The sequence below is a fragment of the Cheilinus undulatus genome, linkage group 12, assembly GCF_018320785.1.
Source record: "Cheilinus undulatus linkage group 12, ASM1832078v1, whole genome shotgun sequence".
Taxonomy (NCBI): Eukaryota; Metazoa; Chordata; class Actinopteri; order Labriformes; family Labridae; genus Cheilinus; species Cheilinus undulatus.
Genome location: NC_054876.1, coordinates 14,875,588 through 14,902,312, shown reverse-complemented (window position 1 = coordinate 14,902,312; position 26,725 = coordinate 14,875,588). Strand labels below are relative to the sequence as shown.

Below are 26,725 nucleotides of genomic sequence, written 5' to 3'. Positions count from 1 at the left end.
GACAAAATGGGTGAAATGCAAAGAAGAAGAAGACAAGTGATGGGCAAGCATTGCATGGGAATAAACAGTGCAGAAATAAAACAAAGCTTTTTTTGAAAGAATTGAGATTTTGCTAAGGTTGGCCTGTGTACCCCCTGCAGCTGAAGTGCTTTATACAGTAGATTTCATGCAAATAGTGGTGTCGGCTCGCTCTGTTTTCGTTCTGCTCAGGCTTAAAGGTCAGGTCTTATGAGCTTCCTAGCACCATTAAGACACAGTTTGTTTAAAGCCCGTCTGAAGGACAACGCGCGATGAACCGGAACACAGACAGGCCGTAATAAATGAAAGGGAAAAGTTATGGTTCCGCTCAATGAAGTCAAAGGGCAGCTGAAGGAGAGGAGTATGCCTCATCTCAATATGCTGCCACGCTCATGGCTCTGAAAAAAAACAGCAAGAATTTGATGCTCTGAATGTGGGAACCTGCACAGTCACGTGTTAAAATCTTACTTTAAACTGTAAATAACAGTGTAAGGGTAAAAAACATGACCTTTTGTTTGTTATTCAGCAAGTTCTTCCAGACGGCGCTCTCTTAATTGAATTTTCTTCCTGCTACCTATTGTTTTTTTCCTCCTTTTCATTTCCACTTTCGTACACCTGTCACACCCACAAACCAAATTGAATTATCAATTCATTAAGTTAACTAATGGAATCATTTATCAGTTTCACCTCATTATTTCCAATAGTCTTTTCTTATCCCTTTATGCAAACAAGTGAAGAATCAGCACGTACTGAGCGCAGGCTCTGCAGCAAAATGTCACAGAGAGGAAATTTTCACCTCAGGTGGAAGGATGCACTTGTGTGTTCGAACCTCCACTGAGGACCCTTAAAAGAGTCGTGTGGAGTGATCTGAGGGTCTTGTATCCGAGCCTGGCGGAAGCTGGTTATTGATTTGCTTGTCTAGTGGCTCTCTGTTATAATAAGGAAATAAAGCCCCTGGATATAAGGAGATTGATGCCAATCAGCAGTCCGCCTCAAGTGTAGCTTGTCCCATCTTATTAGCGCCCTCTCCGTGCACTGAGTGCTCACTGATGACTCCATTGATATGCAAGTGAAGAGAGGGGGCCGTCTGTTGCCATTTTGAGGAGGATTCCCCTGTGATTGCTCATTCTTTCATCTGAGGCGGTAGAGACGGAGAGACTGTCATGGATGCTTGGATTATCAAGGTATGAGAACATGTGCATCTAAACTCATGTAAATGTGAGGAATAATCAGGACGGCTGAAAAACCTTTGAAATGATCTAATCAGTAGCAGTAGGACTGAAAGCATGCCTTATACTTTTAAAGGACTACTGAGAAACCAGAGTCGCCTTCTTTATTTTGTAGTGAAAACAAATGAACAGCCCAGTTCAGTTTGTTTCAGATCATTTTTGTCCCACAAGAATAAAAATGCAGCAAAGCAGCAAGGAAACACAAGAGCATAACAGAAATAACAAGCACAATAATAGGATAGTAAGAGACACTTGAAGTGCTGGTGGTAACCATACAATTCACACTGATGTAAAGGGTTTATCTATTTACCCTTTATTTAAATATATCATATATGTAATTTAAGTTTTTATAGAAGATCTATTTAACATTAAAAATGGTGCTTTACTGACACATACTGGATTAAAACCCATGTAGCATGAAAAGAAAGAGTAGTGAGGGTGCAGAGGAAGAGATAGAGATCACATATACTTTAAGTTTATATCTCTTATAAGATGATGATGATTTTTGAAAGGAAAAAACCAAAGCAACTTCACAAATTACAGCAACAACCAAAAAACTATACCGATCACACTCCAGAATTAAAGTACCATATGAAAACGTGGGTTGACTCACCACAGAAACAGACTGATCAGTCTTTTACTTTGAAAAACCCAATGGAGGTTTACTGTACCTGTCATGTCAGCCTGGAATGAAGTGACAGACAACACACACAGACCGCAGCGATCCGTCAGCAGCTCTGAGCAGAATAGTTTCTCTGAGTTCTGAGTGGACATTCAGAGGCTTCAGACTGAACTACGCTCTTGTTTTGAGAAACAAACTGATTTAACATGTTTTTGCACTACACTGGCTCACACTTGCTGCTGATGATGATCACGCCATTGAAAACACATTTTACATAAGACTAGACTAAAGACAAACATGTTTGACAGTGTCGTAACGCCAAGACTGAGGGAAGACTGCCTTTAAACTGGGCGGATTGAATTTATGACCACCTTACACCTTATGACTGAGATCACAAAAGCCTGCTGCAACTTTAGCAAGATTCATGATTTTACTTAAACTTTAGAATTTTGTCTGTGACTGAAATCGCCTGAAAAGGCATTAGATGTAAAGCCAGCGTTAGTCCCATTGCCATCAATCAGCTCAGTCATTATCAAACATTAGCTAAAACAGTGTAATACAGAAAGTTTGGTTTGAAGTTTCACTTAAGTTTTAAACGTTCCATCATTCGGCTCTGCAGTTTAAAATCGGTCTGCAAGTTGTTCCAAGCAAAAGGTGCAAAAAAAAAAAAAAAAAAGAAAAGCCCTCTTTTCTCACTCAGTTCAGACTTTGGGAACAACAAATTGTAAAAAGTCAAATGAACACAGGTTGTGTCCATCCTTCAAGATTATAGAAGAGAAAAGGTAGTCTGGAAATTTGCCCAGAAGGGCTTTCTAAACAAAAACGACCAATGTCCAAGATGACGCATACTTAAATAAGTCCAGTTGACTCTAGAGTATTGAGTACAAAAGTGTGTAAGAAGTCCACAATTAGTGATAATCCTCAGGGCTCCATGGTACACACTGCCAACAGTGTGAAGACTCTTCATGCACAGTACATCAGCATAATCAAGAATAAGTAAAAAGACAGACTCAGCTAGTCCCTTTTTCACAGAAAAGGAGAAACAAAACTTTTTTCTTTAAAAAAAAATCCCAGTAAAACCTTCAGCCTTTAGCAACAAACAGAATCTGCTCTTTAAAACTTTTCGTCAAGTAAAAACACTAAATATTTACAAGAATGTTCCAACTCAGTTTCATGACTGTATTGAGTAAGAATTTTCTGGGACAGTGTCATTTCTACTGTTCTTGTAGAAGTAAAAAACACAAGTTTAGTTTGATCTGCATCTAGAAGAAGTTGCAGCTGACAGAGATGATCTACCATGTCAAAAGCATGCTGAAGATACGCTAAAGCTTGTGCAGGGGGACGTGCACAGAGGTAAATAACTGTATTGTCAGCATAAAAATGAAAGCAGAATTAGAAATATTCGGCTGAAGGCAACTAATATATAAAGTAAATAACAGAGGGCACAGTACTGAACCTTGTGGTACTCTGTTGCTAATTTCTGGTACCTCTGATGTTATACCCTCTAACTGAACAACCTGGGTTCTGCCAGTAAGATAGTTGGTAAACCATCCAACAGCATGCTCTAGCTTTTACATGATCCAGTATTATGCTGTGATCACCAGTGTCAAAGGCCTTACAGAAATCTATAAAAAGAGTCAAACGACTTTGACTGTTATCTAAGGCTTCAAGAATTATGTTAATAACCTTCATAGCAGCAGTGGTAGTGGTGTGTTTTTACTAAATCCTGACTGAAAATCAGATAGTAGGGAGTGGGAGGTTATGTATTCTTCTACCTGATCACTAATCAAGGTTTCGCGCACAAAAAACAACAATATGAAGGCTAAAGATAATACTAACATGCTAAGGCAGTAGGAAATGTATTTAAAGTCCTTGTTGCAAATGAAACCTGTGGGGTGACAGCCTGCTTATTTTCATATTTCAGCCAGAAGTTTGAATTTATGACTGCAACTTTTTAAACATTTGTCTTCTGACTTCTTGCCCTGTACAATATTTAAAATGCCTTGCCAGGAGAAAACTGTAGAAAATGTTGCATTTATTTTCACCAAAACTTAATGTGCTTGACCTGAAGAAATGCAAAATAGTTCGAGAGAACCAGGCAGGCTTGTACTGCCATTTTCTCAGCATATGGCATAGTGATGGCTGAATTTCTTACTTGAATCTTAAAACGTGCTATTGCTGTATTGTTTAGGCGGTGCAGAGCTTCATATGACGGAGCATATAAGGGCACTATCAAAGGCAGGGGAATGTTTTTCATTCTTATTCCCTGTAGCTTCCTCTTAGATGCTGACATGTTGGAAAATGTGCACACAGAGAAGACATTAGACTAACTTAATTTCCCTGAGGACAATAAATGGTATTTTATTGTATTTGTACTAAGAATACGATAACAGTAATCTCATTCTGTCATGGTAATTACCACCTCTAATTTATGAATTAGCTCTAATTAACCAGCTGAAGAATGGCAGGATGTAGTGCGTTTACAGCATAACCTTTTTAGTTTGCAGCGTGGGATCTACTTTTAGAGAGACTTCAGTGAGGTAAAGTGAGGTGCAGATTGTGTAAAATTTCCATCATGCTCTAAGTCTGCTTTGCAAGCTTTCACAGATGTTTTGAGCACATTTAGTGCAGTAAACACAGAAATCTTAACCTTCATCTCATCTTCGTGGTTTCATTCAGTTCTTCTGACTTTGATGCAGCTTGCTGGTGTGTGAAGGGTCAAATATGACAGCACGACACCCTTTCAGTGAGCCTGACAGAGCACATCACGATCACTTTGTTCTCACTGTAGACTGGTTACGCCAGCACATTAAAGAACATCTATACCTGATTGGAGTCTTTCAAGCACAATAAATTTAAATTGGATGGCAGAAAGGTGTGATTTCTGAGATATAGATGGAAACATGTGAGAACAGAGCCTGGCTGTGATTCGATGTGAGAGTCTGGCAAAAAGAGGAGTCGATAACAAACCAAATGACTGTAATTTTGGCTTTTGTTGAATAAATTTTGTTTGATTTAAAAAGAAAGATGAAAAATAGATGTTTTGTTTAAACAGATGGGATATATATTTTAGATGGCAGCATACGAGTGAATTGACACTCTGGTTTGCATGTGTGCCAAGGATTGTGTTGAAGATAAACCTTTATCATGTTTACATTATGCAACCCTGGCATGTTTGCATTGTGCAAACCTCACATCCTGGTGTTTTTTGAGCCAGTGTTGCAATAAACAAAGCATTTTTAGATAATACTGATATAATGCACATTAAAACACTTATTATTATGCTATTCAGGGTCTGAGCATCAAAGCAGTGCAGAGACTTGATTGGAATACAAAGAATTATCATAGTTTTCTTTTATTCTTTGGCCAAATTAGTCCCATTTTACTTAATATACCCCAGAATTCACAAAATTTGTTGTGCTCTTCAGGTCTGGCAAAAATAGGCATTTTAGGGGGTCTTTTGCAACACTTTACCAAAATAGTGCATCCTAAAATGTGAATAAATCATCTTCTACAACCACAGCAAGAAGTCTGTCATACGGTGTTTCAAACACAGAAAATTCACAAGTCTCATATTTGTAAGTCTTTTTCTATCTTACACAGTTATCAGGTTATCAGCTATCAAAGTTATTAAAATATTTGGCTGTGCTATTTTGCATTTCTGCTGATGGCGAGGCTGAGATCATCCTCAAACATGGCCTGACCCATGGGGTGATGGGTTCACTGAGCAAGACAGTGTGGCATTCCCGGTATCTGAGCATGTGGACAAAAGTCAGGGTCTTTTGGTTCTTGATCCTCCTGGTCTTACTATACTCTTGTGAGGCCTGGATGTTGACTGATGGCCAGAGGCACCAGCCGGACTCCTTCATGACAACTTGTCTTTTTGGGTATTAATGGCAAGACAGGGTGTCTAATGCTGGTATGCTCAGGAGAGTGGGAGAAGGATCAACTGCTTGATACGTTTGCTTACCTTCTATGGACACCTGGCACATTTTGAGGGCGTGATCCAGCTGACCTCACGTTGGGTGCCCATGAACTGGTGGACTGGTCCAAGTGTCAGGGGTGACTGCTCACGTCGTGATGGAGGCAGCTGGGGTGATACCCGGAGAGATGGGACTTAGAGTGGATGTAAGCCTGGATGGCTATCAGGAGGCCAGAGCAGTACAGGACCCAAGGCTGACGTGGCAAAATACAAAACCGGCATGTGCTCCAATACCTTACCTAACCATATTATCACCAGCCACACCTACCTTGGCTGTAGGTCATAGGTGGAGTAGGTTGTCACTCAGCTGACAGGTTGGGGGGTTCAATCCCCCCTCCTGCAGTCACCATCAGTGCATGAATGTGATAATAATGGCTATGAATGGGTGAGTATGACCTGTAGTGCAAAAGAGCTTTGAATGGTCAGACAAGTAAGAAAGCACTAGACTATACACCATTTACCAGCGGGTACAAGACGATCTATGCCTTCAAAATCCTCTGCACATCTTGGCCATACTACTTTCTAAATTTTAAAGACCAGAGGTTAACACTGTAGCCATGCCCACAGTTCACCATGAAACAGGAAGTTATTTTTTGAGAGCCTTAACATACTTGTACAGGCTCAAAACTTAACATACGTTGACCCAGTGCTCTAAGGTGTTAGGGTATGTTCATCAATGATTTAATTTAGATTTGTAATCATCTTGTATCACTTGTTTGGTTACCCGAGCTCTGATGAAAGGATAATTACTTGGTGAATCACCCTGAAACCCATTATGCCTTCATTTACAATGCCTTGCTTAATGTAGCCCCTTCAAAGTAACTTTCTTTATTTAAACTATTTTTCTTATTCTTTAAAACAGGTTGCAGTCCTACTTGGAAATGTATGTATGATAAATAAACATACAAGGAGCATGTTTGGTATCAGCTGAAAACATTTTAAGGATGCTTCCATGGTTTTGACACCCACAACTCGGCACACTGAAGAAGGTCAAACCATCACTTACACCAGTGATTTATGTCCTCCTGTTTTTTGGCAGTATTAACCATTTTGAATATTTTATTAAAATGATTAATAATGGCTGATTATGCAAACATGTAGAACTAATGTTTCTTCTACCAAGGTCAGCCATGTAATTGGTACTCTCCCATTGGTATCCATTGATCTACATTATACCAATACAAAAAAACCCCACTTTTAATTCTGAGTTCAGCTCTGCTCCCTGAAACTCCCAATTAGGGCTGAGAGATGAGAGCAGTGTGGCAGCAGAACTTGCTCCTCTGTAATCACCACAGTGAGGTCTCCAACCTGTACTCATTGATCCTGTATTGATCTGTGTATGAGAAACTCTGCTTTAACCCAGTTCTCCACTCTCACTCTCCGCTCTTACTCAATATTCTAACTGAAGGACAACTTAGGACTTAAAACTCACCTACATGGATAGAGATGACACAAAACAGTACTTTTTATTTTCTAAAATAACACAAAATACAACCACCCATGTGGATACTGAGGCTGCCCCTTCCTTATAAGAGCAAATATAGAGAAGTCTCAATCATTTATGAAGACCTCCCCTTACATTCTTTACTCTTTCTGGTTGCGAGACATGTCAAATATGCTTAGTTTGCCTTTATAGCTCAGATTTAGCTTCTCTCGCTGTGACAGAATAAGGCTACAAGGAAATGTTCCTCCTCCATCTCACTACATCAAAAGCTCTTTGAATTGCCTCCGTTGCCGAGAAAGATAAATGTGGTGTTGTCGCGTCTGCCAGTAAAAATGTAAAACCATGTGTCAATTCTGCCAGCCGGGGAGAAGCTTTGTAACAAATTTGTTTACTCTTCCTCCTGAATAGCCTGATCAAACTTTTATTAGCGTGCAGGATGGTGGGAGAACTACTCTCAGCAACAGCAAAATGTTACACTGCCTTACTACTACTTTCTCAGTTTTATGAGCAAAACACAGTTCTCCCACGGCACAGTCAATTTTCACAGTTATTTAGATGGCATTGCTTATTTAAATGTATGTTTCCTGTTATGGGAATCCTTACAGAATCAATAAAGACAGAGTTAGTTTGCTGCAGTGAATGCGAGTCTGCTGCTAGACTTTAGTAGAGTATCAAGGAGAGAGAAAAGCAACCAGAACTTATGATGAACACATCCAAAATAAATCAAGTAGCTCAAAATGTTAAGAGCTGTTTGCATTAGGGATTAAAGAGATATTTACATGCGAGTTATAAATGTACTCATTTTGATGTCCATACTCATTAGTTTTTCTTAACTACACTTTAAGGGCAAAAGTGTTCAGCCTCTACTCTTCTTGCAAGGCTTTACACAAGATTTTGGAGTGTTTTTGTGGGAATTTGTACCCATTCATTCTGTGGAGCAATTATGAGGTGATGTTGGATGAAAAGGCTTGGCTTGCAATCTCCATTCCAGTTCATCCTAAAGGTGCCCGATGGGGTTGAGGTCAGGACTCTGTGTAGGCCTGTCAAGTTCCTCCACACCAAACTCCTCAAACCATGTCTTTATAGTCCTTAGGAGTACAGTTATGTTGAAGCAGAAAGGGGCCTTTTCCAAACTGTTGCCACAAAGACAGAAGCGTAGCATTGTCCAAAATGTCTTGGTATGCAGAAGTAAGATTACCCTTCAATGGAGATAAGGGGACTAGTCCAAACCCTGAAAAACAGCCCAATACCATCACCCTCCCTCCTCCAAACTTCACAAGTGGCACAATGCAGTCAGGCAGGTAATGCTCTCTTGGCATCCGCCAAACCCCGACTCACCCATCTGAAGCGTGATTCATCACTCTAAAGAACACTGTATTCCACTCCAACAGCGCTGTGTCGGTGTGCTGTACACCACTCCATCCAACACTTGACATTTGACTTGGCGATGGACACCCATTCCATGAAGCTCCCACTACTCAGTTTTTGTACTTAAATTAATGCCAGTGGAAGAGCTAATTGTGCCATAAGCCTTAGCAATCATTCACCCACTCTGTGATTTTATGTGGTCTTCCACTTTGTTGCTTTTGTTACAAAATGCTTTTACTTTCTAATAATAACACTTACGGATAGGGACGGGCACCTTTCACATTTGAACCAGTACGGTACTGATTCCTGGTACCTGTGAACTGGTACTGGTACACAACGGTACCTTTTTTTTGTTACTTTTGGGTGTGAATACCAACCATGCTTGCTCTGTTGATTCAGTGAGCTTCTACTGACGTTGTTACTCTTGTGCGGGCAATGCAGCGTTCATGTCTGGTATGGAAAATTGACTACACTTCCACTCTCTTGCGGTCACAAGGATGTGTTTGGGTACCAAAACATGGTACCGTTTGATTTTACCTGAATTGGTACTTGGGAGTACTGACGGAATTCGGTCAGTACCTATAAAAGTACTAAATTCGGTTCCAATCCCAACTTACAGTTGACCATGGAAAATCCAGCAAGGATGACATTTCATGAACCATCTTTTGCAAAGATGGCATCCACCATAGTACCACGCTTGAAGTCACTGAGCTCTTAAGAACGACCCATTTTGTATCACAAATGTTTGCAAATGAGACTGTATGGCTATGGCTATATGCAATATCGATAGTTAGAATGTTGCATATAAAGCCTAATGTTCTAGCTAAAAGCAAAGCAATTCTCTTCTCAGCTAATGCTTGTTTTAACCTAACATTTTTTGAATATACGGATGTACAGTGCTTAACAAATTTATTAGACCACCACCCAAAGTTAGGTTTATGCCACAGCTGCCCTTAATTAACAGCATTGGTAAAAAATAAGTAAAACCAAATTAATTTTTAATGTTTCTGCAATGGTTAATACACCAATATGTAGAAGCTCTTTAACTGAAATGATATTTTAAATGCAAAAATATCATTATTATTGTTATCCATGAATTTTCAAATTTACTGATTTACAAAAAAAAAAAAAAACCTGAAAAAATAGTAAAGCACATTATTATTTCTTTATTAATATGTCAAATTATAGTTGAACAGATAAATGAGTTTTAGTGGTTGAATGTTATGCTTGATTAACTTCTGACTTCTTAGAGAAGCTCAGTGAGCCAGCTCAAATTTGGGTATAAAAAAAGGTGAATTCCGTTTGAAATTCCTCATTCCTGTTCAAAATGGTAAAACGTGGAGAGCTCACTGAAAATAAAAGAGTCCGCATTATAGCACTTCATGATGCTGGATGGTCTCTGAGACAGGTGGTCTAATAAATTTGTTAAGCACTGTATATACACCGTTTCAATTACATTTAATTTAGTTTAATCTTTGTTGCTTATTCTTATTCAAATTGTATCGTATTTTTTACTACCTTTTTTTTTGGGATAGATAAAGTCTTATCTTATGTTTTATGATTCTTTTTTTCTTGTATTATCTGTTTTGTAAAGTGGTTGTTTCATAATAAAAGTTGATTAGCACGAACTTTGTGCAAACACATCAGATTCATCCCTGTATGTTTAATTGCAATGCCTATTGAAAAATAAGTCCATGCCAACCCTAAACCTTCCAGAGAGAAATATGTTTCATCCCTCAGATGTCTGTACTTCAAACATCTGAGGGATGGAGTTCTGTGTTACAGGGGCATTTGGACAGTATCATACATAGTAAATGTCAGAAAATAATCATGGGTTATTACAGTAAACAGCTAACAGCTAAACAGCCAGTACAAAAATTAAGAATTTCTCTAGCTTTGAGTAAGTTGAAAATATTTGATGTAGACATTTCATTGTGAAAAGTGTGCTCATCTTACCTTTAAACCAAAGTGTACAGACTTTTTTTTAAAGTAATCATACTTCTTTATCAACTCCCTCTATGCTTGTGGAATACAATATTAAAGAAAAATAAAACTCCCACCATGAGTTTATCTCACTCATTTGTTGCCTGTGTCAACATAGTGTGCTGACAGTTTTTCTGCCTCATTAAGACAAACTGTCACCTAGACAGCACGCTAATTAAGGTGTCAAAGCAGACGGTATTGTTTCATGTAGACGGGTGTGTGTAGAAACATAAGAGGATTATAGGACCTCCCTGTGTTTACTGCATTGATCTTGGCTTCTTATTAATACCACATGAAAACACAGTTTGTATAATGTTCATGATGAAAATTGTAATTCAGAGTTGTTTTCATACCTGCAAATTGACTTCTGTGTATCGCTGTAAAGCTTCCTGACAGTTGGAGGGAAGGTGAAACACTAAAACACAGAATGACAGATAGAGAAAGAGAAAGGTTGAGAGAGTATTGATGTTAAAATGAAAGCCTGAGTTAGATTGCAACACGAGGATTTGAAAAATCCTGCCACACACTTCATCACACAAAAGGTTGGAGTTTTGAAATTCAAAAAAACCCTTCAACATAAAGGCTCTGAAATCTTTGTTGTGCAATGATTTATACCCAACTAGCAGCCACCTGGAGAACACTTGATCATCGCAGGAAAACTGTCACTGAGGACACACAAATGTGTTCATCTCTGCTAATGTTTACACTCAGTGCAGAGGTGGGAACCATTTATTCATTACATTTCCCCAAACAACTGATGTGAAGAGAATGAAGCTGTTAATGGGGGTATATACGGCACTTTTGTACTCACAGTGCAGTCATTTGGCTACTGAAGGCACTCTAGCTTCCTCATGAATGGATTTTAGGTCCTTCTTTCTTGAAATAATGCACCAATGTGTTAATGACCAAGAGGTGACTGGAAGACGTCTGTTGAGCTCTGCTGTTTCTTCAAATGTGTTTCTTGACTGTGGAGGAAGATTTGTCAGAAGCTGAATCCAGAATATAAGATGCCTGAAACAAATTCCTTCTAACAAAGTTAAAAGTAAATAGCCTTTTCTTTTACTGTTTACTTGTGAACACAATGATGGAGGCTCAAAACACAGGCACCAGGTGCCGTTTTAATCCTCTCAGTCTTTAATTTAATAATCAGATTTGTTTTGTACCTTCCAACTGTGGAGTTACTTTATTATTTTCCAAAGTTATTGGTTAATCCATTATTAAATGGATGCAGCTGTCTGGTGTTTCTAAACCCTGTCATGTATTAAATGGCTATTTTATTAAAACTGGAGCTCACTCTGTCTTTAAAATGGATTAGCACTGTCACTGCCAAAATTAAAGTCACTACACACATTTTTTCACTGCAGCTGTACCATTAATAAACTAGTGACACTTTAAAGGTAGAATATGAAATGTAAGCACAAATAAAGCAGATATTAACAACTAAATGTCTTTGAGATGACTTTCAATAAAGATGAGGTTGTTGATCTCAGCTTTGTGTTCACAAGAATGGCACAAAGCTTCCTTCAGCTTGTTTGTCATTTGTCATTCAGAGGTTCAAACATGTTTCATTAACGTCTTCTTTTTTCATGTGAGCCCTTCACTGTCCTATATTAGACTTGTCATTGCATACATTAAGAGAGATGACCACGTCCACTCAGGGCGTTTTAGGGAGCAGAGCTGTTTGAAGAGAAGCATTTAGGGAGTTTCGTCACAAGAGTGCAATCCAAGGATTCCCAAACAAAAAACCTTGTTGGTCCTTAAAAGGAATTAGAAATAAACTTCCCCAGATGAATGTGAAATGTATTCATGCGATTGACATGTGAAACAGTCTATCTGTGTTACAGCTTGGCAATATGACCTTAAACTTGCAATGGTTATATATAATCACTGTTAGAGGTAAAACATTACAAAGTAATCTGTTGGAGTACTCTGATTACTTTTTTGTTGTAATGAGTATGTAACATGTTAGTTTTACAACTCATCTACACAGTATGTCCTTCTTTCTCTCCAGTATTGTTGGCATGTCACTGTGTGCCCGCAGAAAGTAAATACAGCTGTGTCAGAGGGCGTGCATCGCTAGCTTATTGAGCTACTGAGATGGCAGAGAGGACGCCATTACACTGTGGAATAATCCCCATTATGTTGGATTTTTGGATGAAAGAGACAACAACAGTATCACTGTAATAATTTATTTTTTCTAGGTAATTAGTTGCAATGCTATTTGGAGAACTGTCAACCTTGACATTTTTGAAAGTCTCCAGTTTGAAAATGCCAGGACTTCTCCTAATACAAACACATTTAAATACTCATTTTCTGCTCTGTTGTCAGCGGCTTTGATCCTGAACTAGCTAAGGCTTTATGCTTTGATGCAGTTGAATTTTTTCAGCTAATACCTCCCAGCAAACAGTCATCTACAGGTCTCTGGTAAAAAAATGTTTTCTGTGGTATTATTCAATACCTGCAGAAGCTACGGTGAGTGACAGTTTGTGGAGAAACTTTAGAGTGTTACCTTTCTAAAGACACCTTGTTTGTGCTTGTACTCCTAATGGTTCAAATGCATCATTCAATCGTATTTGGGTATTCCTAGATAGGTGTTTTTGACTAATCTTACCTGAAATTCTAGGGGGTTCAAACAAGTAGGCCTTTAGTTAAAACACACCTCAAAGCACTTGTTTAAGCCAGGAGATTCAAATCAGCGTAGCACTGGTAGGCACCTGGGTCAATACGTTTCAGCACATGTCGTGTGCCAAAGCTTCAGACACACTGGCAGAGATGCTCTGTGAGTGAGCACTAACATTAGATAGAGGCGATAATGTTTGGTCACCAAATGTGTAGGTCCGAATGACCACTGCGGCTGGTAGGTTTAGCTCAGGGGTGTCCAAATTTTTCCACAGAGGGCAGAAATATATTAGGATGAAGGGGCAACTTCTATATTCCTCACCATGAGGATTTTAAAGTTAGTAAGACTAATCTAATGTAAGTTAATACATGCTTAGTGATTAAGTATGCCTAAATGGCTAGTTAATGGCTGACAGGGCAAATAGACAGTCATTTTCAGGGTTCTGGGGAGCCAATCAGATTTGGCTCTGCCCCTGAAAAGTTACTGATGCTGCATTTTGCTGCAATAATCCATCAGGATGTTATTAATCAAGATGTCTTCTTGTCAAAATGTTTGTTTACAGATTTAAAGTGGCAGCACTGCCTTGCGCTGAAAACAAGAAGTACAATAGAGTTAAGCACAAGCTTCATGTTTTAATGTGGGCCATATTTCATTTTATCTCTACAATTTGCTGAGGGCCAATCAAAAATGGGCCGCAGGCCTCATTTGGCCCCTGGGCCATAGTTTGGAAACCCCTGGTTTAGCTGATAGGTTAAGCTATCAGTGGCATCAGCTTGGCTTGTGTGTGCACTACTACTCATGTTTAAAGTGTTGATCCTGGCGTTCTAAAGATCCCTTTTACAGCAGAAGTAATACCCTTGATAGTACTGATAGCAGTTTTCCACCTACCACTACTTCCCACCTTAACTTTTCTATCTTTTACAAAGAGGCTCATCCATTCATTCTTATTTTTTGTGGATTATGTGCTGGTTGATTGCTTTTTCTCTGGAGTATAATGCATGTGCTGCTATTGATTGGTGCAAGTGAGATTGAAAAAATGAGACAACACAAGGCTACAGAACAATGCCTTCGAAAAAGTATGTTTTTACACCTTTCAGTCCCACCAGTAACTAGACTATTTCTGCTCAGCATTTCTCCACTCTGAGTTTTCACTGCCTGCAGGGTGTGATTGTGGAATTTGTCTTTTGTTAAAAAAAAAAAAAAAAAAAAAAAGGAGAAGAAGAAAAAAAAACGGCTTTCGGCAAGCTGCTTCACACTGCTGTCAGTATTAATCGGCCACAGGGACTGAAAAAGAACGTCCTTGATGATGGGTCAGTGAAATGTACAGTACAGCATGTCAAGTACTGAAGAACAGCTCGGTAGAGAAAGTATAACACAAACTGTGTCACAAAGGATATTAGGATATGATAGCATGCATACTGTGTGGCGCTTGTAGTGACCTACATACTGTGTCAACCCATTAGACCGTTTTACTGTTATGAAAGCTTTATTATGGATAGTATAAGGGATTAAACCTCCATCCCCTCCCCCCATAAACCCAAAGCCTTACACACAAATGCAATCTCAGTCATGCACACATACATATGCATAATGAACTGATTTAAATAGCAACAAAATATGTGTGGAAGAATTATACAAGGGGACAGCCTCTCACCTCATTAGGCATAATTTCAGTAGATTAAAGGCTGGCAGTCTTGATGATTCTATAATGAAACTGTCAAAAAGACGAACTGCTCTACAGTACTGTAAGTAGCTTACTGGTCTGTAATATTCTGCTTAACACAACCATTTTTTCTTTCCCTCTTTAGGTCCAAAAGAAATTAATGGCATCAGTAGGAGGACTCTCGACCCTGGCAGGGATTCGGCAACAATGGACACAGAAAGCGAGATCCATGTTGTCACCACTGCCTCGCCGATGAACGTCCCCAATCACCAGCCTGTCCTTAAGGGCCTGCTGCTCCACGAGCACCTGCTTACGAGGGACTTTGAGGGCGACCAGCACTTTTTTAGGAGGGATGGCTCTGTGGCAGCATATTCAACCATGCCAGGCTCAGCATCCGCCGGAGGCCCAGTGACTCAGCTGGTGCCCCACGAAGAAGCCCCGGCCTTCTCAGACATCGCCACTACTGCTGCCACTGTGGCTGCCACCTCCCAGCTGACCACATTTTCTCCCACAACGCCAAGGCCGCCGCTGTCTCTGCCTGAAAAGAAGTCCTCAAGGGAAAAGACGAAAGAGCAAGATCAGGTTCAGCCAACAACAGACTCCCTAACCACTCAAGTAGTGCTACTTAATAGAGGTTCAGGCGATACCTCATCTTCGCAGAGAGGTAGGCCTCAAAGTTTAAGTGCGATTCCTGTAGAGCCAACTCCCATAGCCTCCTCAGTGAGAATGGAAAAAGATGGAGGTAGAGGAATAGCACTGAGAGACAAAACCAGCCCTGATCACACACTTCATGATAAAGATGAAGTCACCACCAGGATGTCCACAAGTGTTATCACGACTACCACCATCACCACCATGCAAACAACAGGTGAGAAAGCCAGTCTTTTCTGTGGATAAACAGTAAGGCAGCTTTGCAAGATAAATTAAATATGCATCCAAAAACTTTTTCCAAGTTGAAAAGTTAGAATTACAAGTACCACATGCACCCCAGAAGGCAGGGAAGTAAAGCATCAAGTCATCCACATAACTGCTGTTCATTTGGCATGCTGCACACCGCTATTCATCTCTCCACCAGGGACAACAGAGTTGCTCATGTGTCAAAAACAATCTGATTTTTCCCTGATGTGTCCTGCCTGTCCTTTCCGCTGGCCACAGAGGACTAAAGGCCCAGATGAGTGGTGTGTCTGAAAGGAAATCTGCAGAGATAGTTAGAGGGTTACGGGGGCCATGGAGACACAGGTGGGCTGTCAGAGAGATCAGTGGTCCGGGAAAAAGGGAATCACTTGTCTCTTTGCTTGTCTCCCACAGAGCCATGCAGTCTGAATTTCACTGACCCCGAGGGTAACATCGAAATCCTGCAGCAGCTTGACTCTGGAGTGGAGTGTAACTACTTGGTTACAGTTTACCTGGGATACGGCATCGAGGTTCAGGTCAGTGTTAAAGGCTCGCTGTGATGTCCCTTTGCTGCTCTTAAAACACCACAAACAACTTCTCTAGGAATATACAGTAAAAGACAGATCTAAAACCAACATAAAAGATAGTTCTGAGCACCGGAAAATGCTTTGCATACCATATTAACATTATATCTAGCATTTATTGCAAAAAACATTGGTGATTTTATAAATATCCAGCATATACCAAACAACTTCAGCATACATTAGGCAATTTTACAGTCCATCCAAGAAATTCAAGTCCATTAAGAACTGATATATTACTGCCAGAGCATACATGGCTTATTCAGTTCACCAGCATCTGGTCTGATTCTTACATGACCTCTATCAAAGTTAAGTAGTGGCTTATACAATAGAAACAAGCAGCTTAAAGGCACAAAAGCTCAGTAGAGCTAACAAGATCCGTAGAGTTGAGTGCCAGTCAAAAGAAACTTGGCATGAAGTGGGTGCAGGGGGGCTTAACGCTCATTCATGCTCTAGATCAGCCTTTCTCAAACTTCAGTATGCTGCGGCCCACTTCAAAAGCTTAAAATCTTCCAGAGCTCACCAAAAAACCCTCGTACAATCATAACACGAGACTCAGATATTTAGCTTTTATTTTTTATATTTTTGTTTCATAAACAGAGAATTTCTACCCAACTGGTTTGGTCTCAGAAGCATTAACATTACTCATAAAGTTAATTTGTTTAAATCAGGCAACTGCAAAGTCACTTAAATGTTCTTGTTAATATTTGTCTCTATAAAGTACTGTGTGAACCAGCAAACTTTTTCTAAGTAGCATTAATGTCTCCAAAGACATTCATAACTCTTAGCAAGCAGCTTAGCAGAATGTTCAACAGAATGTCACCAGTTAATCCAACACCAGTTAAACTGTGACTCCAGTTTTATACATCACACAAAATAAATGATAAAAAAGTCACATGACTTAAAACTTCTAGCTGTGTTTTCTTCTGAAAACTAAAATAATAACATGTAATCAGTATTTATGATGACTTAAAACATGATGTAGCCTAATTTTTAAAAAAAATCTATGATTTTTAGGTACTGTAAATGACCTCTTGTGGCCCACACTTTGAGAAGCACTGCTCTAGATAATTCAGTTCATGCCAAACAAGCAAAATACTTCCAAGAATACTTTGAAAAATAGCAGAAATTTCGGAGGAAATATTACAGAAGATTGTGTGAGTTGTTTAAAAATGATACGGTGTTAACTCACCTTGGCACGGACACAAACATCTACAACAGAACAGCTGGGCAGAGATCAGATGGAGCAGAGCAAAAGGGAAGCTGGGGTCCATGCTAGACTGCATATCCAGTGGATTAATTTTCCAGTGTCCACCCAAATTAAACGTACTTGTGTGAGTAGATGGTTAGCAACAGTTGCATAGCTCTTTTGATAAACGTACATATGTATGTGTTATTTTTTAACAGTCCAGGCTGTAAAATATGCACACCTGTACGCAAACTGACCCATGTATACGAACGTTTTGGAAGCAGAGGGGAACTGGAGACAAATACAGTGAGGTGGTGAATTGAAACCAGTTTGCATGTAAATACAACATAAACAAATAAATGAAAAAAAAAAAAAATAGTGTATTTTTTTACACTATCCAAATCATCATTAGCAGATAGTTTCTTGTGTACGCAACCTAGCAAGCCAGATTTAAGTTCCTAATATAAAAATGTGTACATTTATCATAAAAAAAAACTGCCATGAATTTTATTATCAAAGTCTCACCTTTATTCTCCTTGAGTCAGTGGTATGGTAGGTGGCCAAACCATAATGCTATAATTTGATGTAGAAATCCAAACGCCATGAAATGTGAAAATACTGCAGACCACAGCACCAATACTTGTATCCACATATATTATCATAGTGTTTGATTTTTAGTTTGAATTGATTTCACTTTGCTGCAGGATGCACAGAGTAAACAGAAACACAGTAACTGCATCACACAGATTCTGTTTTAGGCCCTCTCCTCACTGTATTTGAAGTGTGTAAATGAAGTCTGGACAGCTCTGAAACAATCATGATTTACTCTCATAATCAGTCATAGTTCAAGCTCTTTTTTTTCTCGCCAGAGTTTAGATTGCTGTCGTTATTCACCACCAAAAATCTTTGATCTGCCTGCCAGTGTTGGGGTAGTTACTCAAAAAAGTAATCTGTTACACATTACTGGTTACTTTCTAAAAATGTAATGAGTTACATTACTTAGTAACTAGTTACACTACCAGTTACATTACTTTTGTGTTACTCTGTCACCTGAGATCATCTGGAACTTGATTAAAATACAATCCTAAACCTTACATAGTCCCACTTTAGTGTAATATAATTTTATGCAGTAAGTGGCTTCAGGACACGTGAGTTATGTCAACATAAGAGATGATGTTACAAGACAGGACCCAGTACTGTAAAAATATCTCCATGAGAATTTGGTCTGCAGTCAGTAGGCAGTGTTAATTTTGGCAGCTATTTTTAATTTTAGTCTTAGTCTTTAGATGAAATGTCTTTCACTTGTAGTCACATTTTAGTCATTTCTACCCTTTTCAGATTTAGTCTAGTTTTAGTCCATAAAGTCCTCACATTTTTGTCTTTACTTTAAGTCCAAGCATTTATTCTCTCACCTAAATTTGGTAACAAATCATGGTGGTGTCTTCTATGCACTCTGTTAAACCTGGGGTCCCTGCTTTCTACAGCTGTGAGACAGAATAGCTATAGATGCATTGTTTTTTGACAGATTTACCCACAGTGGAGAAATATGGATTTTGAATGTCTGACGAAAACTACATTACATTTTAGTGTAGTTTTAGTCATCTTGACAAAAACTAAACTTACTTTTTGTCAGTTTTTGTCATCAAAGATGTATTTTTGTAAGTCTTAGTCTAGTCTTTCTCATGAAAAAAAAAGCTGTCGACAAACATTTTTAGTTATAGTTTTAGTTTACAAAATTAATGCTGCACGTAACTCTGTCATGGGTTATGTTAACTCCGGTCAGGTTATTAAGGTCAACCAAAGACAGTCGCCGCCTCCTTATGATTATACACTCTAGATTTACAATAAATCTTTATTCTAATAAGGGGGACTTACATAAGACCTTTCCTTTCTGCTATTTGATACAAAAAAGGTGACAGCACAGTGTTGAAAATCAGACCAAATCAGCACCTCACAGAGGAATATATCCAGAACAAGGCCACAGTAAGTAACATTTCCCCATGATCTATGCTGCCACAAGCCTATTTATCTCAGCTTTTGTGTTTACCTTTGGCTGATGTTGAAAACCAAGCTTTGGCTGCTTGGTAGCTGGTGGAATCACGCAGATATCTTGAGCATCATTCAGGCTTTGGGGGCTTTACTAGCTTTGTGTTGGCATGCTGCCTTTGCAGGTGTCCAGATAGTACTGATGCAGAGTTTATGGCAGTAGAAAGTTGGTTCTGGCCTGGTCACAGTTTACTCTTCTCCGTCACATTCTTGTCCTTTGTGTGCTCATATCTCCACATGTCTAAAGATGTCCTTATGTGAACCACTTTGCCGTTTGCCGTTGCATGAGGATGTGCATGAGCACAATGTTACAAATCTGACTTTTTTGCTGCACGAAATTACTGAGGTTTGGGTGTGCTTACACTTTTTGTCTGGATTCTACTTACTGTTGTATAATACCTCAATATCTGTTTTCATAAGTGAAGGGAGCATAAACGGGCCTTTAGTCAATGACAGGTATAACAAAATTGATAAGGTGATACCTGATTTTAGCAGAACTCATGTGAGGCAAATTTGTCAAGAACGAGTTAAGTTACCAGGAGATCTATTTCAAATGAAATGTGTCAGATGCACTTGGATAGAGTAATGACAAACTAAACCAACAAAACGTGATTTCAATGGCACCAAATTAAATTAGTTGAAAATATCCTTCAGCCATTCTTTATCATAGTTTCATAAAATGCTTTTTGTTCAATTTGTATAAACTCTATTTCCAACATGATCCAATCATATTTGTTTAACTTAAAGTAGTCATAAAAATAAAATCAGATGTTAGTGGGGTTTCCATCTTAAGGTATTGCTAACTTTAAATACATTTTCAGTTTCAGCAAAAGAAAAGCAAACTCATGCTTGCTTCCATCTCCTTCTGTTATTAGAGTATTAGGTGTCTACATATCGAGCCGTAGGTTTAAAAAACTCCCGCTACCCTAACCCTCCAGCTTACTAAATGGGTTTCCATTGCAAAAAGTTGTACTTTCTTCCTTAAGAAGCAATAACTTTCATTCTATTCTAGATTTTTGTCAGATTTGCACTGTTTCCAGTCTGTTTTCATGCACAAATTCAAAATGTGCATTATATCTGGAGGACAGAAACCCCATCATTTTAAAGAGACTCAACCATCAGCTGATGTTTTGGCGTATAATTGCTGAGCTGCAAATACTTAAAAGTGCAAAAGTAAAAATGCATACAAACAGCAAACCAACCTTAAGAATGCTTTGCTTAAATGAGTATTTTATGAAAGGGGGGTGATCTGTCTGCAAATAAAACACGAGTTTGCAGATTTGTGTGGCTCTCAAACTAAGCTGTTCCGGTATTCGCCGGCCTTGTGTGGGCTGATGAAGATGGACAGGCTGCAAATAGCTGAGGGGGTGGCTGGATGGGGGGCTCATGTGAAGGGTCTGTCTCAGGTTGAATGTTTGCTTGGTAAGTCTTTTCACAAAAGGTTATAAAAATTAACTGTCACCGTGTGTGTGTCCCTGGCATTTGCAATTCCTCAAACGCCTCATTTACCGCTGGAGACTTTAAAATGTGCGAGCTTTGTCTTGCTGCCTCTGGAGGGCTAAGATAAGTCTTGACAGAGTATATGTTTGAGAGAGTGTTTTTTCTCTCAGAGAGCTTCCTCTGGGCAACTTAAGTAAATCTTGAACCACTTATAAGCACAGGCACTCTTACCTGCACACACAGTCATGCATTTCACCACATTTGATATATCAGCTCTTAACTTCCACTGCTTCTCTGGCACTTGTAGCAGAACTCTCTTTGGAAAAACTTCAACGCTAAAGAGAGAAAACATACAGCAATGTTATCCTCACACATAGGCTTGAAACAGGAGGCAGCCATGTGTTGGACACCATTATATGAACAGATTGGCCCACAATTTGCCTCCCTCTTACAGCTAAACTGATAGTGAATCTTACTATAAAAGACAAATGCTCAGAACAGCTGAACAGAACAAGAGGCCATGGTTTCAGTTACCGGTGAAGCTAGAAGATAGAAAAAACAGAGTCAACTACATGTCATACTTTTTCATTACCAGCATTTGAAGCTCTGTCTGAAGGCTTTCAAGGCCCCACTGTTTTCAAGGAATGAATGTAATCAGACAGCAGACTGGCAGTGCAGAAAATGTTGTGCAAGGACTTTTACTTTTGTCTGCACTGTCGCTGTTTACCTCATTTACTTTTTTCTTTTAATCCTTCAAGCAATTGGTAAGAGAAGGACGCACATTTATCTCCTGTCTTGTCGGATTTATCTGTTTGAAAAGACTTATCCAACACACGTAAGCACATATAAGTGACTAAAAGTTGTATGAAAGTTGCTGTTATAAGTTGGTACATTTCTCGTGACTACAGGCTTCCTGGCTAGTGTCCTTCTCTTCTATCAACACATATTTAGAGGTTTGGTCAGTCACTTTGGTTGCCTTTTTGACATTTTCCCTCCATTCCTAGGGGATGAGTTGACTGCCAACAACAAAATTTCTTATAGTCTTTTTTGATTGCATACATAAAAACATAAGTGTTGATAATGTGAATACATCCATTTACATGTCTATTGCTATAAAGTAGGGGTGTCAAAACTATGGCCCAGGGGCTCCTCACTATTATCCACACACATGCATGTCTCCATCTCCTTCTGTTGTCTCCATTTCTGTGTAATCTTTTGTCAACACTCCTACGTTTTTAAAGGTTGAATTTGTAATCTGCATGTGGATGAGGTTGATTTACGAGCGTAAATAACAGTCACAAATATCGCCAATAGCGTCAGGCGCTATGAGAAACATGCACGCGAGGAATAAAAAGACAACAAGTATTGTCCACCAGTTTATTGATCCTAGATTAATGAATTTTAAAATGATAAAATGATCATCATATGACGCAGGGATGGGCAGCTTAACCATAGTCTGAAGGAACTGATCCCCTCTGTTATTCACGACTCACCTGCCCCCACACACCTGTGAGGGACCGTGCGTATTTCTGCCTGCTGTGGTGAGAAGAGGGAGTTGGTGCTAACATGAGCCATACTGTGGCTAATTTCAACCACGTTTCCCACCAGTTTGTTACTAAGCAGCGGGATATACGGGGGATTGCAGGACTTTTCTGCAATTTTAATAAATTGTGCACAATTGCTACAGTCTTGCGCCGAAATCCGGCGCTTGTTTAACTATCTCAGATGTAAAACAAGTGCGGCATCGGTTCATACACAGCTTTGGTGGATAAATCAGTTCAACTGGAGAACTCTCTGGTGATACTGAGTCAAAGTATCTTAGTGCACATGTGGCTGCAGCTCTGATATTGGGAGGAGGGGGCGGGGCTCAGAAATGACATGCATTCATGTAAACAAGATAAACAACGTGAGGCTGTAAAGCTTTTTTAAAATTAAGGGACCAGGTAAAGACCTGCTCGATAGTAAAGGTTCTTAAATGACTTCTGTTGTGATCTGGCGCTGTATAGAAAACACAAATAAATGAAATTAACTTGATGTTCAAGGGGGACAGGGCGCTGTTGGGGGCGGGGCGCCCCCCCTAATAGAATGGTAGGGGAAACAGTGCAATGGTTGTCATTATTAGTATAGATATGAATCACTTAATTTAAAAATGAATCCTTAAAATGCTTAAATGTCACTTCAGTGCCCTATCTACTTGTATTTGCTAACAGGGCGTACCTGCAACTTAAAATTGGTGGTGATGTTGATTCAGAAAAACAATGTGGCATCTGCTAAATAAATGTGTTTTTTTCCCTAAAACAAATAAATATTTTAATACTCATCATGGAGTCCTCTCCCTAGTCTTAGTATTCACTTTGACCATTTGAGTTTTGATACCATTCCCTGTGCTGAGCATTTACATTCATGGGGAAATGTTTTAAATCCACACTTCAGAGCGAGGGGAGCTGTAGGAGGGACATTATGGTTGAAGTGCATGTTCTTGTTTTGGCAGGCAGCCTCCGTTATGGACTGGCGTGATCATTATAGCAGACAGACCAGCAGTTTGCAAGGGCAAAGGAAGGAAATTATGTGAAAGAAAAACACTGAATGACAGATTCAGTGACAGCATAATAAATATTTATGTTGTTGTAATGTTCAAATGGTTCGGTATAACATAATCTGTAAAGGCACAGTGTCTGTCATTCCCAGCACTCAGAGACCCCTCTATTTTTTCCTCTAGCATTCAAAAATATCTCAGAGATTGGTGAGGAATAAATAAGCAGGATCAGACCTTTTCTGTGTTTAGTCAATACTCCTTTCAGCCTGTCTGGCAGCTTGCAGGGGAAGAAGGATGAAAAATGTATCAGGAGAATTTACTGCCCTCAGCCTGACTGTTCAACCCCTCCGCCACAGCTAACAGCATATAATGCATCGGCCCATCTGCCCATTCTGGACACATTACAATTTATCCACACAATAATTACACAAATATGAGGAGGCTGATTTAACATAACTTTGGGTCGAAAAGGTAAACTAATGGTGTAATAAAAGCTGGAAGTATATTTTAAAAATGTGCTGCACTTGCAGAGTAAACTGCACTGAATACTAAAATATGAAAAATATGAGCAGGAGGGAAAGAGGTCATGTTGAAAAATAGATTTCTGTCTGACATTCCTGCTAATTATATTAAATTTAATAATGATGAATAATAACAATGCTGTAAAGGTTTCTTTTTATAAAGGAAGATGATTTTTCAAGGTTTAGTTTTCTCAATTTTCACATCTTTTTATATTCTGTATAAAAACAGAGTATTTATCTTTCACTGCACTTAGCCAGGCCCAGACTTGGAGCACTATTATCAACAACAAAGAGAGATTATCAGCTTTATACTTTGAATTTCAATCAGGAGTTATTTGTCTGTGCATTAGAATTGATTAAATTTGTACCATAACAGGTGCTTGAGTCCCCATTAGAGGCTGGTTTTGATTCTTTAGCATTCTTTTTCAACCCAATATAACAGGCAAACATGAAAAATACACCAACCAGCCATAACATTATCACCGCAATACAACTCAACTCAGTAAAATACAACAGCTGTGACATAAATTCATCATTTATTAAGATTCTTTATTTTCATTTTTTGTTGAGATTGTCAGGAAGGCGATCTTTCGATTTACTTTTATTGAAGTTGTGTTGGATGGTGGTGAACTGGAGTTCATTACATTGGAAATGGGAAAAAGTAGTGCTCCCTTCATATTTCACTGAGAAAACAACATGTAAAAACACCTTTCAGTCCTGTTAATGAAGGCATACACTATGATTTGTTTTATGGGAAACATATCCTTTCAGTTATTTTGTAAGCAGCCCCCATGCTGAAAGCTAGTCTGCTTTGAAATATCTATATTTAGATAATATGTTATGCATTTTTATTTGAGGTCTTACTGTATCGCAAATTTTTTCCACACTCGTTATTTCCAATGAGTTAAGACCAGCACTGTCCAAACTGTGGCCTCCTTCTCAGTACGGCTTCTTTGTTTTAAGTTGAGGATCCATTCAATAAAAATGGCATCTTATAAGTAGGGTTGGGTTTCGTTTGGGTTTTTTCTAATACCGCTGCTAAATCAATACTTTTATAGAGCTAGTGCTATAATAGTGCCTGAATTGATACTTTTGGGTGGAAAAAATGAGTTGAAAGTCAGTGGGGGAATGAAAGCTGTCTGGGTATTATAAATGACTCGTGGAATTATCTTTATAAAATGCCAGTCAAACATTGGATAAGAAAAGCAACATGGTGGAACTTTACAAATAATTTACACAAACTCCATAACTTGTTTCTTGTCTTTCATTTGGAGAGGTTGCATTGGGGGAGCCGAGTATCAAATTTAAGCATCAATATCCATGTTGTAATTCGTACAGTAGGTACCAGACGTCTTGGTACTAGGACCATGTTGGAACTGGATTTTGATACTCATCCGTACTCATAAGGTGTAATTACGAAAAAAAAATCTTTCATGAGTTTGTCATGATGAGGGAGAAATGCACTTAAAGTGCTTTTCCACATTTGCACTGCAGCATGCAAGAGCACCGCTCTGGATCCCAGAGCACATGTGCATCCTGGGATTGTTTCCAGCCTGAGAGTGATTGTCCTCTTTTCAGGGCATTTTTAACTTATTATGAAAACGTTTATGAATAAAAAGAAAATGTTTGTTTTCTGTTTAGTAAATACGTCTTAAAATATGTGTTTTTATTGAACACAGTCATCATTTTAAAACAAGTAAACAGCACAGCTGGGCAGTGCTGATTGAGAGCACCCTGGTGGCAGAATTTTACATAGCGTGCATTTAAACACATTTTGTAAAGTAGTTCTTTAAACATTCTGTGCCGAGTGAAAACACAGAGGGAGCTAAAGACGACAAAGAAATCACGACTTCATTCAGGAACACCCTCGTCATACATTTAACCAATGGAATTACAGTTTTACTGCTCTGCTCAAAGATGCTCCCAGGGTTAGTCAAGTAGCACAACTTTCCAGTGAGCGTGTAGCTAAAAACCTCCATATAGATAGATACATTTACAACAATTCATATTAAATACAGTAAAATTAGTTCAAAAGCAATAAATCCATAGTAGCATGAATCTGAATATGAGGGTGCAACAAGCTTTATGCTATAAAGGAGGAGGCTGGGGTGGAGGAGGTTAAGCTTTGTCAGCAGCAGCGTAGTTAATGCAGTAATGCTGAAACCCCATATTACTATCCATGTATATACACAAGTGCATTACCTTAACCTTAATAATGTTTTAAATGTATAAATCTTGTTCCACAACCAGCAGCAACAAAAAGTCATTTTTATCATTTTGACACATATTAATAGTTTTTACTGCCTTTTCAGATTAGCATTTTATTCCACTTCCTGTCTGTTTATTTTCAAAATAAATTAAAGTGTTTTTTTAAAGAGGTAGTGAACACTTTAACATTTTTTTCATCTGTACACTGAGGTATCTGACTGAACTATGATAAAACACATCAGTGTTGTTGTTATAGCTGAAATTTGCACCAAACTGATAAAAATCTGGATTTAACGGCTTTTAATTAGCTCAAACGGACATCTGCCTTGAAAAATTTTTTTCTGAAAAGATGGGACTTATGTGATGTAGAAACCAACCATC

The 26,725-nt window shown here is 38.8% G+C and overlaps 1 protein-coding gene across 2 annotated transcripts in view; it reads left to right on the top strand.

The window, feature by feature from the left end:
• Nucleotides 1-26,725, top strand: part of LOC121518882 (seizure protein 6 homolog) — a 162,652-nt gene that overhangs the window by 73,948 nt on the left and 61,979 nt on the right. For both annotated transcript variants that reach the window (XM_041801564.1, XM_041801563.1), the window contains exons 2-3: nucleotides 15,075-15,797; nucleotides 16,238-16,359. In XM_041801564.1, the coding sequence (XP_041657498.1) occupies nucleotides 15,075-15,797; nucleotides 16,238-16,359 (845 nt within the window). The remainder of the gene's footprint in view (nucleotides 1-15,074; nucleotides 15,798-16,237; nucleotides 16,360-26,725) is intronic.